The sequence below is a fragment of the Megalobrama amblycephala genome, linkage group LG24 (genome assembly GCF_018812025.1).
Source record: "Megalobrama amblycephala isolate DHTTF-2021 linkage group LG24, ASM1881202v1, whole genome shotgun sequence".
In the NCBI taxonomy this organism is placed as follows: Eukaryota; Metazoa; Chordata; class Actinopteri; order Cypriniformes; family Xenocyprididae; genus Megalobrama; species Megalobrama amblycephala.
In genome coordinates this window covers 17,941,610-17,961,485 of record NC_063067.1, presented here as the reverse complement: position 1 = coordinate 17,961,485, position 19,876 = coordinate 17,941,610, and the positions used below count along the sequence as shown (strand labels likewise).

The window sequence follows — 19,876 nt, the reverse complement described above, 5'->3', positions numbered from 1 at the left end:
CTATGATACCTATAAAAGTCCAATTTATCAATGTCAAACATATACAGTGATTTGAAACTCAGTAAGACTTTATTTCTTGTGCAGCAGAAGGATGGAATGGGAGGCTGCTTTATCGAGAGCTTGTGTTGAACTGGGTGAAGTACTGAACTGTAGGACGGTTTGTGTACAGCTGCCTGTCCAGGTAGTGTTGGCTGAAAAAACAAGAACAAAAAAAAATTTCTAAACATTCTCTAATAGCTACTAGCATTATTATACAATTATTAAAACTAGAATTTACTTAGAATTTACATTCACACAAAATAGTATTTTTTTATTAGGAACTCATTTTTGGTGTTACTGTCAAAATGAACTTTAAAATTTTTCTTCTGTAATGTAACGTACACTGATGTTCAAAAGTCAAATTTTTGAATGAGTCTCTTATGCTCACCAAGGCTGCATTTATTTGATAGGCAGTATAAATAAATATTAGAATTTAAACAACTGTATTCAAGAATATATTATGTTGTATTTAAATTATATTTAAAATATTATATTTAAATAAAATTTAAAATGTCTTTATTATATAATTATTTTTAAATGCAATTAATTTTTGTATAATTTACTCTGGTCTTCAGTGACATGAGATCCTTCGGTAATCATTCTAATATGCTGATTTGGTGCTCAATAAACATTTCTTATTATTAATGTTAAAAACTACGGAGCCCCTAAAGGGACATGATGGTGGAAAAAAGTATGAGATGGGAGGAAACATAACAAGTCAATGCTTTTTCCATCTCTCACAAATGTTTTGCATTCCCCCAAGAAACTTTGCATTTGCTCGCAAAACCATTGCATTCCCCCAAGAAATTTTGTTTTCTAGCAAAACCATTTCGTTCCCCCAAGAAATTTTGCGTTTGCTCGCAAAACGTTTTGTGTTCTGCCTAGAAATTTTGCTTTTGCTAGCAACACCATTGCATTCCCCCTAGAAACTTTGCATTTGCTCATGAAACCATTGCGTTCCCCCGAGAAATTTTGTGTTTGCTAGCAAAACCATTGCGTTTCCCTGAGAAACTTTGCATTTGCTTGCAAAACCATTGCATTCCCCCGAGAAATGTTGTGTTTGCTAGCAAAACCATTGCGTTTCCCTGAGAAACTGTGCATTTGCTTGCAAAACTATTGCGTTCCCCCAAGAAATTTTGTTTGCTAGCAAATACATTTTGCTCCCCCAAGAAATTTTGCGTTTGCTCGCAAAACGTTTTGTTCCCCCGAGAAATTTTGCGTTTGCTAGCAAAACCATTGCGTTTCCCTGAGAAACTTTGCATTTCCTTGCAAAACCATTACATTCCCCCAAGAAATTTTGTTTGCTAGCAAAACCATTTCGTTCCAAGAAATTTTGCATTTGCTCGCAAAACATTTTGTGTTCTGCCTAGAAATTTTGCTTTTGCTAGCAACACCATTGCGTTCCCCCGAGAAATTTTGCATTTGCTCGCAAAACGTTTTGTGTTCCCCCGAGAAATTTTGCGTTTGCTAGCAAAACCATTGCATTTCCCTGTGAAACTTTGCATTTGCTTGCAAAACCATTGCATTCCCCCAAGAAATTTTGTTTGCTAGCAACATCATTGCGTTCCGCCAAGAAATCTTGCATTTGCTCGCAAAACGTTTTGTGATCCCCCGAGAAATTTTGCGTTTGCTAGCAAAACCATTGCGTTTCCCTGAGAAACTTTGCATTTGCTTGCAAAACCATTGCATTCCCCCAAGAAATTTTGCGTTTGCTCGCAAAACGTTTTGTGTTCTGCCTAGAAATTTTGCTTTTGCTAGCAACACCATTGCATTCCCCCTAGAAACTTTGCATTTGCTCATGAAACCATTGCGTTCCCCCGAGAAATTTTGTGTTTGCTAGCAAAACCATTGCGTTTCCCTGAGAAACTTTGCATTTGCTTGCAAAACCATTGCATTCCCCCAAGAAATTTTGTTTGCTAGCAAATACATTTTGCTCCCCCAAGAAATTTTGCGTTTGCGCGCAAAACGTTTTGTTCCCCCAAGAAATTTTGCGTTTGCTAGCAAAACCATTACATTCCCCCAAGAAATTTTGTTTGCTAGCAAAACCATTTCGTTCCAAGAAATTTTGCGTTTGCTCGCAAAACATTTTGTGTTCTGCCTAGAAATTTTGCTTTTGCTAGCAACACCATTGCGTTCCCCCGAGAAATTTTGCATTTGCTCGCAAAACGTTTTGTGTTCCCCCGAGAAATTTTGCGTTTGCTAGCAAAACCATTGCGTTTCCCTGAGAAACTTTGCATTTGCTTGCAAAACCATTGCATTCCCCCAAGAAATTTTGTTTGCTAGCAACATCATTGCGTTCCGCCAAGAAATCTTGCATTTGCTCGCAAAACGTTTTGTGATCCCCCGAGAAATTTTGCGTTTGCTAGCAAAACCATTGCGTTTCCCTGAGAAACTTTGCATTTGCTTGCAAAACCATTGCATTCCCCCAAGAAATTTTGCGTTTGCTCGCAAAACGTTTTGTGTTCTGCCTAGAAATTTTGCTTTTGCTAGCAACACCATTGCATTCCCCCTAGAAACTTTGCATTTGCTCATGAAACCATTGCGTTCCCCCGAGAAATTTTGTGTTTGCTAGCAAAACCATTGCGTTTCCCTGTGAAACTTTGCATTTGCTTGCAAAACCATTGCATTCCCCCAAGAAATTTAGTTTGCTAGCAAAACCATTTCGTTCCCCCCCAAAATTTTGCGTTTGCTCGCAAAACGTTTTGTGTTCTGCCTAGAAATTTTGCTTTTGCTAGCAACACTATTGAATTCCCCCGAGAAACTTTGCATTTGCTCATGAAACCATTGCGTTCCCCCGAGAAATTTTGCGTTTGCTAACAAAACCATTGCGTTTCCCTGAGAAACTTTGCATTTGCTTGCAAAACCACTGCATTCCCCCAAGAAATTTTGTTTGCTAGCAAATCCATTTCGTTCCCCCCCAAAATTTTGTGTTTGCTCGCAAAACGTTTTGTGTTCTGCCTAGAAATTTTGGTTTTGCTAGCAACACTATTGCATTCCCCCGAGAAACTTTGCATTTGCTCATGAAACCATTGCGTTCCCCCGAGAAGTTTTGCGTTTGCTAGCAAAACCATTGCGTTCCCTGGATAAATTTAGCATTTTCTTGCAAAACGTTCTGCGTTCCCTAAGACACTTTGCGTTCACCCGCAAAACCATTTGAGCTCTTTGCAAGCGAACGCAAAGTTTCTCTGCAGAATGCAATCGTTTTTTTGCGAGGGAACGCAAAACATTTGCGAGAGAACGCACAATTTTTCTTCCATCTCATTTTTTTCCTTCACCATGTCCCTTCAGGGGTGCCGTAGAAAACAGTTGTGCTGCTTAATATTTTTGTGGAAACCATGATAAAGTTTTTTCAGGATTATTTAATGAATAGAAAGTTCAAAAGAACAGCATTTATTTGAAATAAAAATATTTGTCACCTTTGATCAATTTAATGCATTATAGTTTAATAAAGTATTAACTTAATAAAATATCTTACTGACCACAAACTTTTGAACAGTAGTGTATAAAGTCAAACAGAATATTCAACAAGAAAAAATGCAGGATGGGACTTTTGATTGTGAAACCCAATTATTGGCATTACAATATATTGGAAAGCTTGCATTACCAACCACAGTATAGCCTAAAATAATTATTTGACTATTACTGTAGATAACTTGCGGTCTAGCTGACATCAGCCAAAAATGAAAGGTGTTGGAGAGGAGCAAGTTATTTCATTTAGATTAAAGATAACAGAAACATTGGAATAATGTGCAGTGGTGAATTGTACACCTGGAACATTTTATGTTGACTTTAGTATTCTTGATTGTTCAGTTGTATTCATTCTGCTTGTGTCCTGCAGTTTTTTTTGTTTTTATGAACGTGGCACTCACTGCGCTTGCTGCTCTCGTGCCAGCTGTTGATTGTATTTATCAAGCTGAACTCTCCTCTCTCTCTGCAGCTCCTTGTCTCTTGTCTCCTCTCTCTCCTGCTGTCTGACCTGCTCTGTCAGATGGTAATCCCAGGCCATATCTCTCTGCCTCTCCATCTCTCTCAGTCTCTGGAAAGAGAGAAAAGAGGATTACTTTTATGATGACAATAAATGCATGCTCAAAAGGCACATGTCAGTGCAGGATCTTAACCTCTTTCTCAAAGCACTGTTCGTCTCTCTTTCTGCGGATATCGCTGATCTGCTGTGGCGTCATGCCCTTCCAGCGGTCGGTCAGGACTCGTGGACCCTCAGCTGAGGATTCTGCTATTCTCTTTGCAGCCTCTGGTCGTTCTGTCAGGAGGTCAGAGGTCACTGTGTACCGTACCTCTGCCAGCTCCTCTCCCTCTCTCCTCATTCTCTCTTGTCGCTCCTTCTCCATCCTCTCCTCCGCCTGCAAAGGGAGGTCAGATGTTACCTCGACCTTTCACCTCAAAGATCTATGGTGCCATTGTGGGTTTTCGAAATGACAATTCTGTCATGATTACTCACCCACATGTCATTTCAACCCCGTGTTTGCGCATATTGACCTCAATTGACTATTTGCAAAGACCTGCCCCCTTTAGTTACTGTTGCTATTTTCGACAGGCCATGGCGCTCTCACGCCACACATCAAGTTCTCACGCAGTGAAAAATACATTGCGGAGCAAAGAGTACACTGACAACGCGTCAATAGACGAGACAGAGCATATTACTTTTGGTATGAAACAAAGTCTCAAATTTCAAATATTGTAATTTTTCAATTTTAAGTTTAAACAATAAACACCATTTTGTGGCTCTTTAAAGGGTTAGTTCACCCAAAAATGAAAATAATGTCATTAGTTACTCACCCTCATGTCGTTCTACACCCGTTCTTCACCTTTGTTCATCGTCGGAACCCAAATTAAGATATTTTTAATGAAATCCAATGGCTCAGTGAGGCCTCTATTGCCAGCCAGTTAATTTACACTTTCAGTGCCCAGAAAGGTTTTACTACAGTGGTTCAACCTTAATGTTATAAAGTGACGAGAATACTTTTTGTGCACCAAAAAAAACTAAATAACGACTTTTCAACAATATCTAGTGATGGGCGATTTCAAAACACTGCTTCAAGTCTTTTGTTTCGAATGACATAATTTTCATTTTTGGGTGAACTAACCCTTTAATGTGTCGTGACAGATCACCTCAGTTCAAGCGCCTCGTGAACCGATCATCTCTTCCTACTAGTTAATTTATAGCATCAAATAAACATGAAAGAACATCAGAAGGAATGTTGTTTCAACCGCAGAAAGATGTGAATACACACAGTTTTTCAAGTTCAAGTCCATCTACGTTAATTTACTAACTCCCCTGACTGCTTTGTCGGATATAACAGCAGATTTGGCATTATGATTGGTTAGATCGCCTGTCAATCAAACTCCCAGCGAAGGGTCAATTACACCTTAAGGCAATGATTCTGTGTGATTTTACCTATTTTTCCCCTTTTTGGAGCTTTAAACTCACTATATGCTTTTGTAGTATTTTGTAAAATAGCAGTATAAACATTCTTCAATACTTCTGTTCCACAGAAGAAAGAAAATCATGCGCTGCATCCAAAATCACATATTGTCTGAGTAGGTACTTCATTTGAATTTACTTTGCTAGTTTTAAAGGGGTGGTTAAGTGTTTTTTTTCTAGACTTTATTGTGTTCTTGGGGCGCAGTTTTCTTAATGCTTCGTTTTTTTTGAAAATGCTGTATTTTTCATATATTTATATATTAAGTTTATTCTACACCTCTGTTTCCACTGTCATATGAACTGCTCGTTTGACTTCCTGCTTCTATGAAGCCACTCCCTCCGAAATACGCAATGTGCTTAGATTGTTTAGCTGGCCCAGTGTATCCAGAGCCATCGTGATTCGCTGAAGCGTCCGGAAACGACACGCCCCTTACCATCCGTTGCTTCAGTCAAAATGTAAATAGCGTCTATATTGCTGTATCAAATTGAACCCGAATTAGACCCAGATGAAGAGGGTCAATCGCAATCGCGGCTTTTAAAAGCCGGCCATTTAACGTCTAGCTAAAACATTCTAAGACTGTGCTCAACACACAGCGATTGTTTCCTGCGACTGAAGCAGATTTATATACTTACACATGGAATTTGAACACCGACTGTAAGCGCGTTTGAGCGCGACCAGTCATAAGTATCAATTTACATTCATAATCGGCCTTACAATCGTTAAGTGTGTGCGCGGCTTTTAAAGGACGTTTATGAATGGTATTTCATTTTGTGCTGTAACTTTGCAGATACTGTTTATCCTCAAGCAGCAACATTACACACAAACTAAAGTTAAAAAAGTGAAATCACATTTAACCACCCCTTTAAAAAAAAAGGACGTTCTAATATGAATGCCAGTAGTAAGAATGAAATTTGGACGTACAATATCCGCCATGTTGTTACTGTGACGTGACCTACTAGCGTCAGTTGCGTTGCTTCACTGCCATTCATAAATCCTCTCCCATAGCCTCATGGGATAGTAAAGTGTCCATCGAATGCGCACTATAGAATCTCGGCAGAAGAAGTAGGTCATCCGGGACTTTACGCCTACTTTTTCGAATGCTATGTATTTGGACATACTACTCTGTTGGCAATTTCTTTATTCTGCTGAACAACAAAGGAAGATATTTTGAAGAATATTTGTAACCAAACAGTTGTGGGGCACCATTTTTTTTTCTCCATACTATGGAAATCAATGGTGCCAACTTGAGGGTGAGTAAATGATGACAGAATTTTCATTTTTGGGTGGACTATCCCTTTAAGGTTAGGGTTTGGTTTGGGGTTAGTTGCTTGTAATTATGCATAATTTACTGTTATTACTATAGTAAATAAATGGAGGATGTGTAACTGGGACTTCTAGAATGTTTTCACATTTTCATTATTTTTTAAAACAAGACCAACCTTAGGTCTGTATTACGAAGCATTCATGAATTACAAGTTTAGATCTATGCTCAACATGAGGGTGACAGTTAACAGGTTAACGTTTTCCTAATCTACTAAAAATAAACACAAACGATTGTGCATATTAGTTTAGTGGTGAGGTAATACCTGAGCTTGATTATAATGACTGAGTGCAATGCGGGCCACTCTTTTGCACTCCTCCTCCAGGGCATTCAGCTGCACTGCCCTGAGGTCTTTTTCCACCAACTCCCTGTCGGTTAGCAGCTCTGCACACACAAACACAGATATAATATGCATGCTCAGATCCTTTGTGCACCTTTGCTACTAACCACGGTGAAATATACTTACATTACCGTCCTTTCTATTTTAGCGTTACAAGGCTTAATGGGATATAATATTATCTGTTTACCTTTGTTTTTCTGTTCCCTTTCTTGGTTCTCTCTCTCTTCCTTTTGAGCTCTCAGGTTTCTTTCGTTCATCTCCATCTGAGCTCTCTTCTTTTCATTCTCATTAATTCCTTCTCCCTGACCGAATGTGAATAAACATATTCATAGAGTAGCGGTGTCCTGCAGTGTGACATGCTATATTTCTGATTAAACAATTATTTTCTATTATAGAATTATTATTCAGTCTGTTTTAATTGAGAGACTACATCAAATATTAGAACTTTCATTTGTTACACCATAGGACTATTTAGCTACAAAAAGCTAACAGGTGCATAAAAGTTACAAAAAAACTAAAATAGTTAACAAATAAATATTTTCCTTACACATTCAAAATCAAATATAAATTATAAACTAAAATGCTAATGGAAAAGTTCATGTCCATGTCATTTGTTGCTTACCAAAAACACTTGCATACTGGCCGGTCCCAATGCTGAGTCCGAGACAGAAATGCTGGCATCTGGCGCCTCCTGTCGGTCATAATTGATATCTGCATCACGACTGTCCTCAGCACGTTGATGTATCGCTCGATACTGTATCAAGTCCCGCGCCAGCTCTCTTCGCAACTCCTCCTCCTCTTTTTTCTGTTGCAGTGTCGTTTCATCCAGAGATAAGCGCAAGAGATCTGAATAACAAATAACAGATCAATTCTGCATTTCACAGACCATTGTTTTTCTATCTGACTGTGGCTGATAAATGGAAGCAGGAGAAGCACTCAAATATACGTTAGTTTATAAAAATAATTACTTAATGCTTAAACTTTCTGTTTTGATGCAGTACATAAGTAGTGAGAGACAAACAACCTGCAAAAGTTGTGTGTCGTACCATGAGCCATGTCTCGCTGCTTCTCCATCTCCAGTCGTTCCCGTTTCTCCTCCTGCTGTTTGTGGAGCGCGCGCAGGTCCACGCCGATCACTCGGTTTCTGGTGTTAAATATTCGTCTCTTGCGCTCAGCCTCTGCGGCTCGACGCCGCTCCACCGCCTGCTGCACAGACTCATCCACTGGCAAATCAACCTTGTACATGATCTGTCATATAATAAAATGTCAAAATATAAAACTTTACTGATGAATATTAGTTGTGTTCGACGAACGACGGTGTGTCAACTCTCCTGTTGTGTTTGAAACGCAGTTTGGTGTTGCCATGGTAACTGTTGCACGGTCTGTGGCGCACATTCAGTAGCAACGTTATGGGATATGTTTGACAGACATAATTTATTCATGTTAAAATTTAATTATTTATGTTTACAATCCAGGGTTATTACAGTTAACTAATCTAAAACCATAAAAAAAATTATTTAACTGAAATAAAATATAACATTAAAGAAAATTAATTCAATAATTACCAAGGCAACTTTTCTCATTTCCATTAAAGGTGTTAAATAGGATGTTTTGTCTTATACATTTTTGCAATATTACTTGAAACTGTCTTTACTAACTGATAAAAGACTATTTATTAGGTGCACTGAAAGGAATAATATTAATAACACTAACACGACACAGTGAATGCCGGTGGTAAACACTCGTGTTCCAATACTCGTGCATGAGTTTTGGGAGGCGTTCCCTCAAAATGAGCTGTGAAGGAGGGGGGGTTGTTCTTACGCATGCGCTCATTTCAAAAACTCACTAACAAGTCTTTGGTTTCTCAGTCAACGAAAAGATCCTCTGTATCACCTTTAACTTTATGTACTAAACTAAAACTAAAACTGAAATAAAATTAAGTAATGCCTATATAAAACTAAACTATATAGGCATATTTAAAAAAAAAATACTATAAAATTATTGAAACTTTAAAATTAAGCTAAAAAAAAGCTAATTAAAAATATTATTCAAAATTTTAATAAAAACTATAATACAGTTAGTATCTCAATGATACTAAAAAAACACTGATTCAAACTTATATATATATAAACAGCAGCTTCCTTTAAATGGTCTTAGATATGAGTGGCTTAATCATTGAGGTGATGTTGATAAGTTTGTAATATTCAGGACAAATCATTTAACAGAGGCTGGATTTATACAGGCTGGGATTATATCTTGATGGTCTTTTCATCAAAATGAGATGCAAAATAGTCTAATTATTCTATGAAATAAAAACAATTTGTCTCTCTTTACAGTGCTGATATTGCTGTACAGATTCACATGCTCTACCAAAAAGGTGGCCTGAATTCACTCTAAACGAGCTGTAGGCTGAGACTTTTATTTTGCCTGCATTCTGCTCTAGACAGGGGGCGTGTACACGTCTGGACCTTCATTTCAGTTCGTGTTAAGATGATATTTTATCAGATTATTATAGTTTCAGAGGTTTAACCTTTGAAAGACGATATGTTACATATGTAATTGCCAGCTCGTTTTAAATCCGTTTGGCTCCAGTCAACGTCCGGAGAAGAAGCGCATCGCCACAGAGACTCTCCAGAGCATCAGTCTGACACGCCTCTCCTGAGATAAATCAGTCAGCATGGGGTATTTAAAGCTGATCGAGATCGAAAATTTCAAATCTTACAAGGGACGCCAAATAATCGGACCGTTTCACAAATTTACAGCAATAATTGGACCAAATGGATCAGGTAAGTGTTCTCTCAGGTGCTGATGCAGCGCAGTGAACTGCAGGGATGCAGAGCTGCTGCTGCATGGGTCCAGTCTGCACACTGCATTAACATGTAGTCGCCATGGTTATATTTTTAACAGTCAATATTTATTATATTTGGGTGTTTTTTCAACGCCGGCCAAGTTAATGTCATAAAGGTTGATTTTTATATAAAAAACGTCTGTTTTTCTTTCTTCTTTTCGTAGGTCATATTAGACTAAGAAACTTTTTTGGAAGCCATCCATTCATCATTTATTTTGCTACTAACTCTCATATATTAAGCTGTTCGTAATATCCATTCATATTATATGCTTAAAATCATAATAAAATATTAATACATTTTAATAAAAAATAATATATTGTAAAAAATGTGTAGCCTATTTGTTTACCAAAGAGACATAAGAAGATAAGACATTTAATGTGTAGGTATCAGAAAACAAAGACTTCATCATTTATTTTTGCTACTATATTCAATTCTGTTTTTGATGCTATACATTAAGTTATTCTTAACATTCATTCTTATATGTTTAAAAAGATGTTTTAAAAAACGACTATCAGTTAACTGTACACTACACCTGTACGCAAGAAAAAGTGATGGGAACAGATTAAAAATATGTTACAGATTAAAATATAGAAGTGCCGGTACTGCATATCGGGCCATACCAGCCTACTTTGAGCACTGTTTAGGATACTTGCTAGATATGAAATGAGCCTTAGTCAAACACGAGAGTCTTTGTTGAAAATGTCAAATTATAAACCATGCCACCAACTCAATACCCAAAATCCCTGCTCTTTAGGGAAGTCAAACCTGATGGACGCCATCAGTTTTGTATTAGCAGAGAAGACCAGTAACCTGCGTGTTAAAACCCTGAAGGATCTCATCCATGGAGCACCAGTGGGAAAACCAGCAGCCAACCGTGCCTTCGTGAGCATGGTGTACTGTGAGGAAAATGGAGAGGAATGCACTTTCACACGGGTCATCATTGGTAAATGTTAAAAATAAAGTTACTAAATTACTGAAAGTCCTGAAAGTTGATACAACTTCATAACCCCAAAAACCTACAAAAAAACTTTTACTGCATTATTTACTAGTTCTACAAATCATTTTACCCTGTGAGATTAACTAGTTTTTTGTTTGTTACAGGTTCCTCCTCAGAGTACCGAATCAACAATAAGGTGGTCGGGCTTTCAGAGTACAGCGAGGAACTGGAGAAACTGGGTATCCTTATTAAGGCCAGAAATTTTCTTGTGTTCCAGGTATACATGCACATGACCTCTAGAATGATAGAAAATATAAGATAGCCTGTTTGAGGTAAAATAGATTTTTTTCTGTGTTGTTTTTTTTTGTGCAGGGTGCAGTGGAGTCAATAGCCATGAAGAATCCTAAAGAGAGGACAGCTTTGTTTGAGGAGATCTCCCGCTCTGGTGAGCTGGCCCAGGAGTATGACCGCAGAAAGAAAGAGATGGTGAAAGCCGAAGAAGACACACAGTTCAACTATCATCGTAAGAAGAACATCGCAGCAGAGCGCAAAGAGGCCAAACAGGAAAAAGAGGAGGTAAACTTACATTTTACTGCTCCACAATTCTGCAGTGATAATGCATTATTGTTTAAACTTTTGCTCTCTGTTCAGGCTGAGAGGTACCAGAGACTGAAGGATGAGGTGGTCAGGGCTCATGTTCAGTTACAGCTCTTTAAACTCTACCATAATGAGGAGGAGATCGAGAAGCTGAACCGAGAGTTGTCCCAGCGCAACCGTGAGATTGAGAAGGACAGGAAGAAGATGGATCATGTTGAGGAAGAGCTCAAGGAAAAGAAGAAAGAGCTGGGAAGAATGATGAGAGATCAGCAGAATGTGGAGAAGGAGATAAAGTGAGTGATGTGTTTTTTGTGTGTGTGTGTGTGTGTGTGTATATATATATATATATATATATATATATATATATATATATATATATATATATATATATATATACAGTACAGTCCAAAAGTTTGGAACCACTAAGATTTTTAATGTTTTTAAAAGAAGTTTCGTCTGCTCACCAAGGCTACATTTATTTAATTAAAAATACAGTAAAAACAGTAATATTGTGAAATATTATTACAATTTAAAATAACTGTTTTCTATTTGAATATATTTCACAAAGTAATTTATTCCTGTGATGGCAAAGCTGAATTTTCAGCATCATTACTCCAGTCTTCAGTGTCACATGATCCTTCAGAAATCATTCTAATATGCTGATCTGCTGCTCAAGAAACATTTAATGTGTACAATTGTACAAAATATTTGTGTACAATATTTTTTTTCAGGATTATTTGATGAATAGAAAGTTCAAAAGAACAGTGTTTATCTGAAATTAACTTTTGTAACATTATAAATGTCTTTACTGCCACTTTTGATTGATTTAATGCATCCTTGCTGAATAAAAGTATTCATTTCTTTAATTTCTTTTCAAAAAAATAAAAATAAAAATTCTTACTGACCCCAAACTTTTGAGCGGTAGTGTATAATGCTACAGAAGCTTTGTATTTCAGATAAATGCTGTTCTTTTGAACTTTCTATTCATCAAGGAATCCTGAAAAAAAAGTACACAATATAATTCTAGAGATCATGTGCATGCATACCTGGAACACAAGAAAATTTCTGGCCTTAATAAGGATACCCAGTTTCTCCAGTTCCTCGCTGTACTCTGAAAGCCCGACCACCTTATTGTTGATTCGGTACTCTGAGGAGGAACCTGTAACAAACAAAAAACTAGTTAGTCTCACAGGGTAAAATGAATTGTAGAACTAGTAAATAAAGCATTTTTTTTTTTTTTGTAGGTTTTTGGGGTTATGAAAGTAGTCTGTTTTTTACTGTATTTTTAATTAAATAAATGTAGCCTTGGTGAGCAGACGAAACTTCTTTTAAAAACATTAAAAATCTTAGTAGTTCCAAACTTTTGGACTGTACTGTGTGTATATATATATATATATATATATACACACACACTGAAAGTCCCCACTGAAAACTTAAAGTATTATAGATATGATAGTCTAACTATAACTCATGGTAACAGTTTGCTAAAGAAGTACTTATCTAACCTCCTCTAGAGAGAAAGATGCTGAGCTGAATCAGAAACGACCACAGTACATCAAGGCCAAGGAGAACACTGCCCATAAAATTAAGAAGCTTGAGGTGGCTCGAAAGTCTTTGCAGAATGCCCAGAAGATGTACAAGAAGCGTAAGGCAGACATAGAGGAACTGGACCGAGAGCAGGGTGCCGTGGAGATGGCGAGGCAGGAGTTTGAGGAACGGATGGAAGAGGAAGCGCAGAGTCAAGGCCAAGATTTGACACTGGAGGAGAACCAGGTTAGCCGTACTCATGAAATATGAAAATGCAACTATGTTTATAAATTTCAGTGTTTCATTTTACACTTTACTGTTATCACAGGTGAAGCAGTATCACAGGCTGAAGGAGGAGGCCAGTAAGCGGGCAGCTACCTTGGCACAGGAGCTAGAGAAGTTTAACAGGGACCAAAAGGCCGACCAGGACAGACTGGATCTAGAGGAGAGGAAGAAAATTGAGACAGAGGTACATGTGAAATGATTATAAATGATTTTCTTTTGTGCTTTTGTGAGACACAGATTTCTTAAATATCTTTCTTTGGATTAAAGGCCAAAATAAAGCAGAAGATTCGAGAGATCGAAGAAAACCAGAAGCGCATTGAAAAGCTGGAGGACTATATTGCAACTAGCAGGTGTTTCAGAGATTATTATTAAATGAAAAGTTTAAACTCCAGAATCTGATTTTTTTTTGGAATGTGAGATATTCATGTTGTAAAAAAAAAAAAAAATAAAAATAAAAAAAAATTATATATATATATATATATATATATATATATATATATATATATATATATATATATATATATATACTATATTGCCAAAAGTTTTGGGACGCCTGCCTTTACGTGCACATGAACTTTAATGACATCCCATTCTTAATCCGTAGAGTTTAATATGGAGTTGACCCACCCTTTGCAGCTATAACATCCTCAACTCTTCTGGGAAGGCTTTCCACAAGGTTTAGGAGTGTATTTATGGGAATTTTTGACCATTCTTCTAGAAGCGCATTTGTGAGGTCAGGCAGTGATGTTGGCAAGATGGCTTGCAGTCTCCGCTCTAATTCACCCAAAGGTGTTCTATCGGGTTGAGGTCAGGACTCTGTGCAGGCTATTCAAATTCCTCCACACCAAACTCGCTCATGTCTTTATGGACCTTGCTTTGTGCACTGGTGCGCAGTCATGTTGGAACAGGAAGGGGCCATCCCCAAACTGTTCCCACAAAGTTGGGAGCATGAAATTGTCCAAAATGTCTTGGTATGCTGAAGCATTAAGAGTTCCTTTCACTGGAACTAAGGGGTCAAGCCCAACCCCTGAAAAACAACCCTACACAATAATCCCCCCTCCACCAAACTTTACACTTGGCACAATGCAGTCAGGCAAGTACCGTTCTCCTGGCAACCTCCAAACCCAGACTTATCCATCGCATTCCATGAAGCTCTCTACGCACTGTTCTTGAGCTAATCTGAAAGACACACAAAGTTTGGAGGTCTGTAGCTATTAACTCTGCAGAAAGTTGGCGACTTCTGCGCATTGTGCGCCTTAGCATGCGTTGACCCCGCTCTGTGATTTTACATGGTCTACCACTTCATGACTGAGTTGCTGTTGTTCCCAATCACTTCCACTTATGATACTACTAACAGTTGACCATGGAATATTTAGTAGTGAGGAAATTTCACGAATGGACTTATTGCACAGGTGGCAACCTATCACGGTACCACACTTGAATACACTGAGCTCCTGAGAGCGACCCATTCTTTCTTAAATGTTTGTAGAAGCAGTCTGTATGCCTAGGTGCTTGATTTATACACCTGTGGCCATGGAAGTGATTGGAACACCAGAATTCAATGATTTACAGGGGTGTCCCAATGCTTTTGGCAATATAGTCTGTATATATATATATATATATATATATATATATATATATATATATATATATATATATATATAAACAATGTCTTTTCTATAATTTGTCCCTATCTAGTGTCTTTCTCTTGTGACTTGTTGTTTTGTTTTACTTTTTTGCTTCACACTTCAATTTCATGTCATGGAAAACTTTTGACCCATCTCTTTTTTTATCTCACCAGGCAGTCTCTGGATGAACAGAGGCGTATGGAAGAGGAACTGACTGAGGAAGTGGAGCTGGCCAAAAGAAGGATTGATGAGATAAACATGGAGTTAAACCAAGTAATAAAACACAGATTTACTCATACTCTTAGGCACATAATATCATTCAAGACTTTTGTTTTCATTGCTGTGATGATTCTTGTTACAGGTGATGGAGCAACTTGGTGATGCTCGCATTGACAGGCAGGAGAACAGCCGTCAGCAGCGCAAAGCTGAAATCATGGAAAGCATTAAACGGCTTTACCCCGGCTCAGTGGTGAGTTGCTGTATGTATAGACACATTTTCAATTTAAGCTTGCAGCAAAGGCTTGTAAGATGTCCACAACGAGCTTTCATTGTATTTTTTAGTCCCATTTAAACATTCATGTTTAAATGTTTGTCTGAACAGTATGGCAGACTGATTGACTTATGCCAGCCCACCCAGAAGAAATATCAGATTGCAGTGACCAAAGTCCTGGGAAAAAACATGGACGCCATCATTGTGGACTCTGAGAAAACGGGCAGAGATTGCATCCAGTACATTAAAGAGCAAAGAGGAGAACCGGAGACCTTTCTGCCTCTCGACTATTTGGAGGTAAATTTTCCATCAAGGAGGCTGAACTGCATTGAGCGGCCAGTGGAATGTGATTCACTGGACACATGCTTCTCTCCCTAAAGGTGAAACCCACAGATGAGAAACTTAGAGAGCTTCGGGGGGCAAAGCTGGTGATCGACGTGATCCGTTATGAGCCGCCACACATAAAGAAAGCCCTTCAGTATGCCTGCGGGAATGCTTTAGTGTGTGAGAATGTGGAGGACGCTCGCAGGATTGCCTTCGGAGGACCATACCGTCATAAGGTTTAAATATGTAGTATAAGTTGAATATAAAGCACATATCAAAGGATATCGTTTTCGAACTATTTATCTTCTATTCTGTCTTGCTTCTTTACAGACCGTGGCTCTGGATGGAACTCTCTTCCAAAAGTCAGGTGTGATCTCTGGAGGAGCTAGCGACCTGAAAGCAAAGGCTCGACGCTGGGACGAGAAAGCTGTGGACAAACTTAAGGAAAAGAAAGAGAAACTAACAGAGGAATTGAAGGTGGCACACAAAAGAACTACAGGGAAACTTCATACACAGCTTGAAGATTTTCTCTTATTTAGGGCTGTCATGATAATTTAAAAGTGCCATCGAACGTTTTTTTACAAGATGTAATATAAGTCTAAGGTGTCCCCTGAATGTGTTTGTGAAGTTTCAGCTCAAAATACCCCATAGATTTTTATTTTGGGGCATAATTAGAAATGCGCCGATTCAGGTTGCGGCCCCTTTAATTGCTTGCGCTATCCGCCCCCGGAGCTCGCGCTTGCCTTAAACTGTGCATAAACAAAGTTTACACAGCTAATATAACCCTCAAAATGGATCTTTACAAAGTGTTCGTCATGCATACTGCATGCATGCGTCGGATTATGTGAGTATAGTATTTATTTGGATGTTTACATTTGATTCTGAATGAATTTGAGGCTATGCTCCGTGGCTAACGGCTAATGCTACACTGTTGGAGAGATTTATAAAGAATGAAGTTGTATTTATGAATTATACAGACTGCAAGTGTTTAATAATGAAAATAACGACGGCTCTTGTCTCTGTGAATACAGTAATAAACGATGGTAACTTTAACCACATTTAACAGTACATTAGCAACATGCTAACGAAACATTTAGAAAGACAGTTTACAAATATCATCAGTTATTATCGCTCCATCTCCCATTTTTCGCTATTATCCTTGCTTGCTTACCTAGTCTGATGATTCAGCTGTGCACATCCAGACGTTAATACTGGCTGCCCTTGTGTAATTCCTTGAACATGGGCTGGCATATGCAAATATTGGGGGCGTACACCCTGACTGTTACGTAACAGTCGGTGTTATGTTGAGATTCACCTGTTCTTCGGAGGTCTTTTAAACAAATTAGATTTATATAAGAAGGAGGAAACAATGGAGTTTGAGACTCACTGTATGTCATTTCCATGTACTGAACTCTTGTTATTTAACTATGCCAAGATAAATTCAATTTTTAATTCTAGGGCACCTTTCAATTTTATACAAATAATAGGGCTGGGACAATATATCAATGCATCACGATTCATGAATCGATTCTGATATTTCCCGAATGCATTGCGATTCTCTCTCAAATCGATTCTGAGCTTAGTTTTTAACAGCAGATGGTGCTCTAGGCTGTTTTTTAACCACACACTCAAATGCTCATGAAGAAGAGCACTGAAGAGTCTGAGAATGTACTTGCACCTCAGAATGCTTTCATGATCAAGTGACTAAGTAATAATTGCGCAGGCCTACCATAATTCATTATTTTGTTAAATAAAGGCATAATTATTGAGTGGAGGTAAAATGATTTTTTTAACAAGCTGGTTTTACATTTTTTGTCTCCTCAGGAACAAATGAAGGCAAAGAGAAAGGAGGCAGAGCTCAGACAGGTCCAGTCTCAGGCTCACGGGCTGCAGATGAGACTGAAATACTCTCAGAGTGATCTTGAACAGACCAAAACCCGCCACCTCTCTTTGAACATGCAGGTACACCAGAGAAACAACACCTCAGTCAAGAAGTGATATCAAAATCAGAAACTTTTACAAGATAAAAAATACAGGTGGTTTTTAGATCTAATGAAGTCATTGGTGTTACAATGTGTTTTTCAAAATGAGTGTATGTCTTTGTAGGAGAAATCAAAGTTGGAGAGTGAGCTGGCAAATTTTGGCCCACGAATCAATGACATAAAACGAATCATCCAATCACGAGAGAGGGACATTACAGAGTTAAGAGATCGCATGAACCTGGTAAGGGCTCTGGAGAAAACGAAGACGTTTGAAATGCTGTCAAAATCTTACCTCGCAACCAGATCTGTAATAATGCTCTAATAATTTTTATTGGTTATGGTCATTCATAGGTGGAGGATGAGGTCTTTGTTGAATTCTGTGAGGAGATTGGTGTTCGAAATATCCGAGAGTTTGAAGAGGAAAAAGTGAAGAGGCAAAATGAGATTGCCAAAAAACGGTAACCCCCTTAAGGACAATATACAGGTTACCAACTCAGTGGACTGCCATGATCTAACTTGAGTTATATGGCAATTCTAGGCTGGAGTTTGAGACACAGAAGACCCGTCTGGCCATCCAGCTTGATTATGAGAAGAACCAGTTAAAGGAGGACCAGGAGAAAGTAATGATGTGGGAGCAGACCGTAAAGAAGGATGAGAATGAGATCGAAAGACTTAAAAAGGTGACAGAGAATAGAGGAGTAAAAAGTCTTGACAAGCAAAGCAGTAAAATCTTTTAGCATGAAAACCTAAACAGTAGCTCATGTCATTCCCCACCACCTCAGGAGGAACACAGACACATGAAGATCATTGATGAGACAATGGCACAGCTACAGGACCTGAAAAACCAGCATCTCACTAAGAAGGGAGAGGTCAATGATAAGAACCGAGAGATGGAGGAGATCCGCAAGAAATTAGGGTCTGCCAACAAGTGAGAGATATTCATATTTTTTTTCTCTTAGTTCTTTAGATCTTCTCAAATATAACGGTAATACATTATAATTTATTACATTTAGATTTATTATAATAAATTATAATAAAATTAAATAAATTATACATTAAAATATATTTGCGTGTAAAATTATTTAGTTTGTGCTGGTTTCATGCATGTAATATTGATGTAATGTTAAACATGTATGTAATGTTAGAGAGCTGACGCAGCTTCAGAAGGAAGTAACCGCCATTGAGACCAAACTGGAACAGAAACGCAGTGACAGACACAACTTATTGCAAGCCTGCAAGATGCAGGACATCAAACTGCCCCTCAAATCTGGGACAATGGATGACATCAGCCAGGGAGAGGTATAGACAAACACATACAAGCACTTTCCACACACATTTACGCATGCTGCTTTTGCAAGCACAGACATACACACTGATATGTCTACATAGGGAAGCTCACAAGTTGAGGATTCCATCAGCAGCCCGAAGGCATCAAGTTCTGTGCATGCCAAAGAGGCCCTCATAGAGATTGACTACAGCAACTTAAATGAGGATCTCAAGGTAATTTAAATTGTTGAAATATTTTGAATTTGTTGTTTGCAAGAATCAAAAGCTTTGTAAAACCCTTTAATAGGATGCTCTGTCAGAAGAAGAGATCAAGGCAGAGATGAACACCCTACAGCAGAGGCTGAACGAGCAGCAAAGCATCCTGCAGAGAATCAGCGCTCCCAACATGAAGGCCATGGAGAAACTTGAGAGCGTTAGAGACAAGTTCCAGGAGACCAGTGATGGTGAGCCCAAAAGTACAGGCTCATCTGTCTGTAGCTAATCTTGACTCTGAGAAATCTAACCTCAACCTTTTTGACTCTAAGAACCCCACTGGCCAAGACAATATTCAAAGGTCCCCCATGTTCAAATGTTCCCCAAGATATTTTTGATACTTCTTCTGTAATGACAAAGGTGCATTTAACCTTTTTTATTTACAGAAATTAGGAGTGGCAATATATTGAAATAAAATAAAGAAAATAATTTTATTTAATTCAAATAATTAAATTTGGTCATTACAAAAGTTTCAAGAACAGAATGTCCTCTTTATGACCAATAAATTTACATTACTTTTTTTGTTCATTATTACGGGATTTTTTTTTACAATTATTTTTACTCACAAATAGCAATT

At 38.0% G+C, this 19,876-nt stretch overlaps 2 protein-coding genes and 1 long non-coding RNA gene across 4 annotated transcripts in view; 1 reads left to right on the top strand and 2 right to left on the bottom strand.

The window, feature by feature from the left end:
• Positions 1-50: 50 nt before the first annotated feature.
• On the bottom strand, positions 51-8,515 carry ribc1 (RIB43A domain with coiled-coils 1). Of its 2 annotated transcripts, none has more exons than XM_048179158.1 (7): positions 8,188-8,515; positions 7,764-7,987; positions 7,329-7,443; positions 7,067-7,185; positions 4,158-4,397; positions 3,909-4,075; positions 51-191 (listed from the first exon to the last, which is right to left on the bottom strand). In XM_048179158.1, the coding sequence occupies exons 1-7, from the start codon at positions 8,384-8,386 to the stop codon at positions 110-112; spliced, it is 1,146 nt and encodes a 381-aa protein (XP_048035115.1). In that variant the 5' UTR covers positions 8,387-8,515; the 3' UTR covers positions 51-109. The 2 variants fall into 2 exon arrangements, with proteins under 2 accessions (XP_048035115.1, XP_048035116.1); XM_048179159.1 differs by having other exon boundaries at positions 8,166-8,331.
• A 1,257-nt stretch (positions 8,516-9,772) lies between these two features.
• smc1a (structural maintenance of chromosomes 1A) overlaps positions 9,773-19,876 on the top strand; it is a 13,884-nt gene continuing 3,780 nt past the window's right edge. Inside the window, exons 1-21 of the mRNA XM_048179157.1 lie at positions 9,773-9,927; positions 10,745-10,933; positions 11,092-11,204; positions 11,300-11,503; positions 11,579-11,817; positions 13,039-13,297; positions 13,380-13,520; positions 13,604-13,686; positions 15,138-15,237; positions 15,326-15,433; positions 15,566-15,751; positions 15,835-16,014; positions 16,109-16,255; positions 17,603-17,740; positions 17,885-18,001; positions 18,112-18,218; positions 18,299-18,440; positions 18,543-18,688; positions 18,906-19,059; positions 19,150-19,260; positions 19,334-19,490. Of these exons, the coding sequence (XP_048035114.1) occupies positions 9,819-9,927; positions 10,745-10,933; positions 11,092-11,204; positions 11,300-11,503; positions 11,579-11,817; positions 13,039-13,297; positions 13,380-13,520; positions 13,604-13,686; positions 15,138-15,237; positions 15,326-15,433; positions 15,566-15,751; positions 15,835-16,014; positions 16,109-16,255; positions 17,603-17,740; positions 17,885-18,001; positions 18,112-18,218; positions 18,299-18,440; positions 18,543-18,688; positions 18,906-19,059; positions 19,150-19,260; positions 19,334-19,490 (3,130 nt within the window). The 5' untranslated portion in view covers positions 9,773-9,818. The remainder of the gene's footprint in view (positions 9,928-10,744; positions 10,934-11,091; positions 11,205-11,299; positions 11,504-11,578; positions 11,818-13,038; positions 13,298-13,379; positions 13,521-13,603; positions 13,687-15,137; positions 15,238-15,325; positions 15,434-15,565; positions 15,752-15,834; positions 16,015-16,108; positions 16,256-17,602; positions 17,741-17,884; positions 18,002-18,111; positions 18,219-18,298; positions 18,441-18,542; positions 18,689-18,905; positions 19,060-19,149; positions 19,261-19,333; positions 19,491-19,876) is intronic.
• The window catches only part of LOC125260679, an 18,595-nt gene continuing 11,995 nt past the window's right edge, over positions 13,277-19,876 (bottom strand). The window contains exon 4 of the long non-coding RNA XR_007183108.1: positions 13,277-13,490. This is a non-coding gene — a long non-coding RNA (uncharacterized LOC125260679). The remainder of the gene's footprint in view (positions 13,491-19,876) is intronic.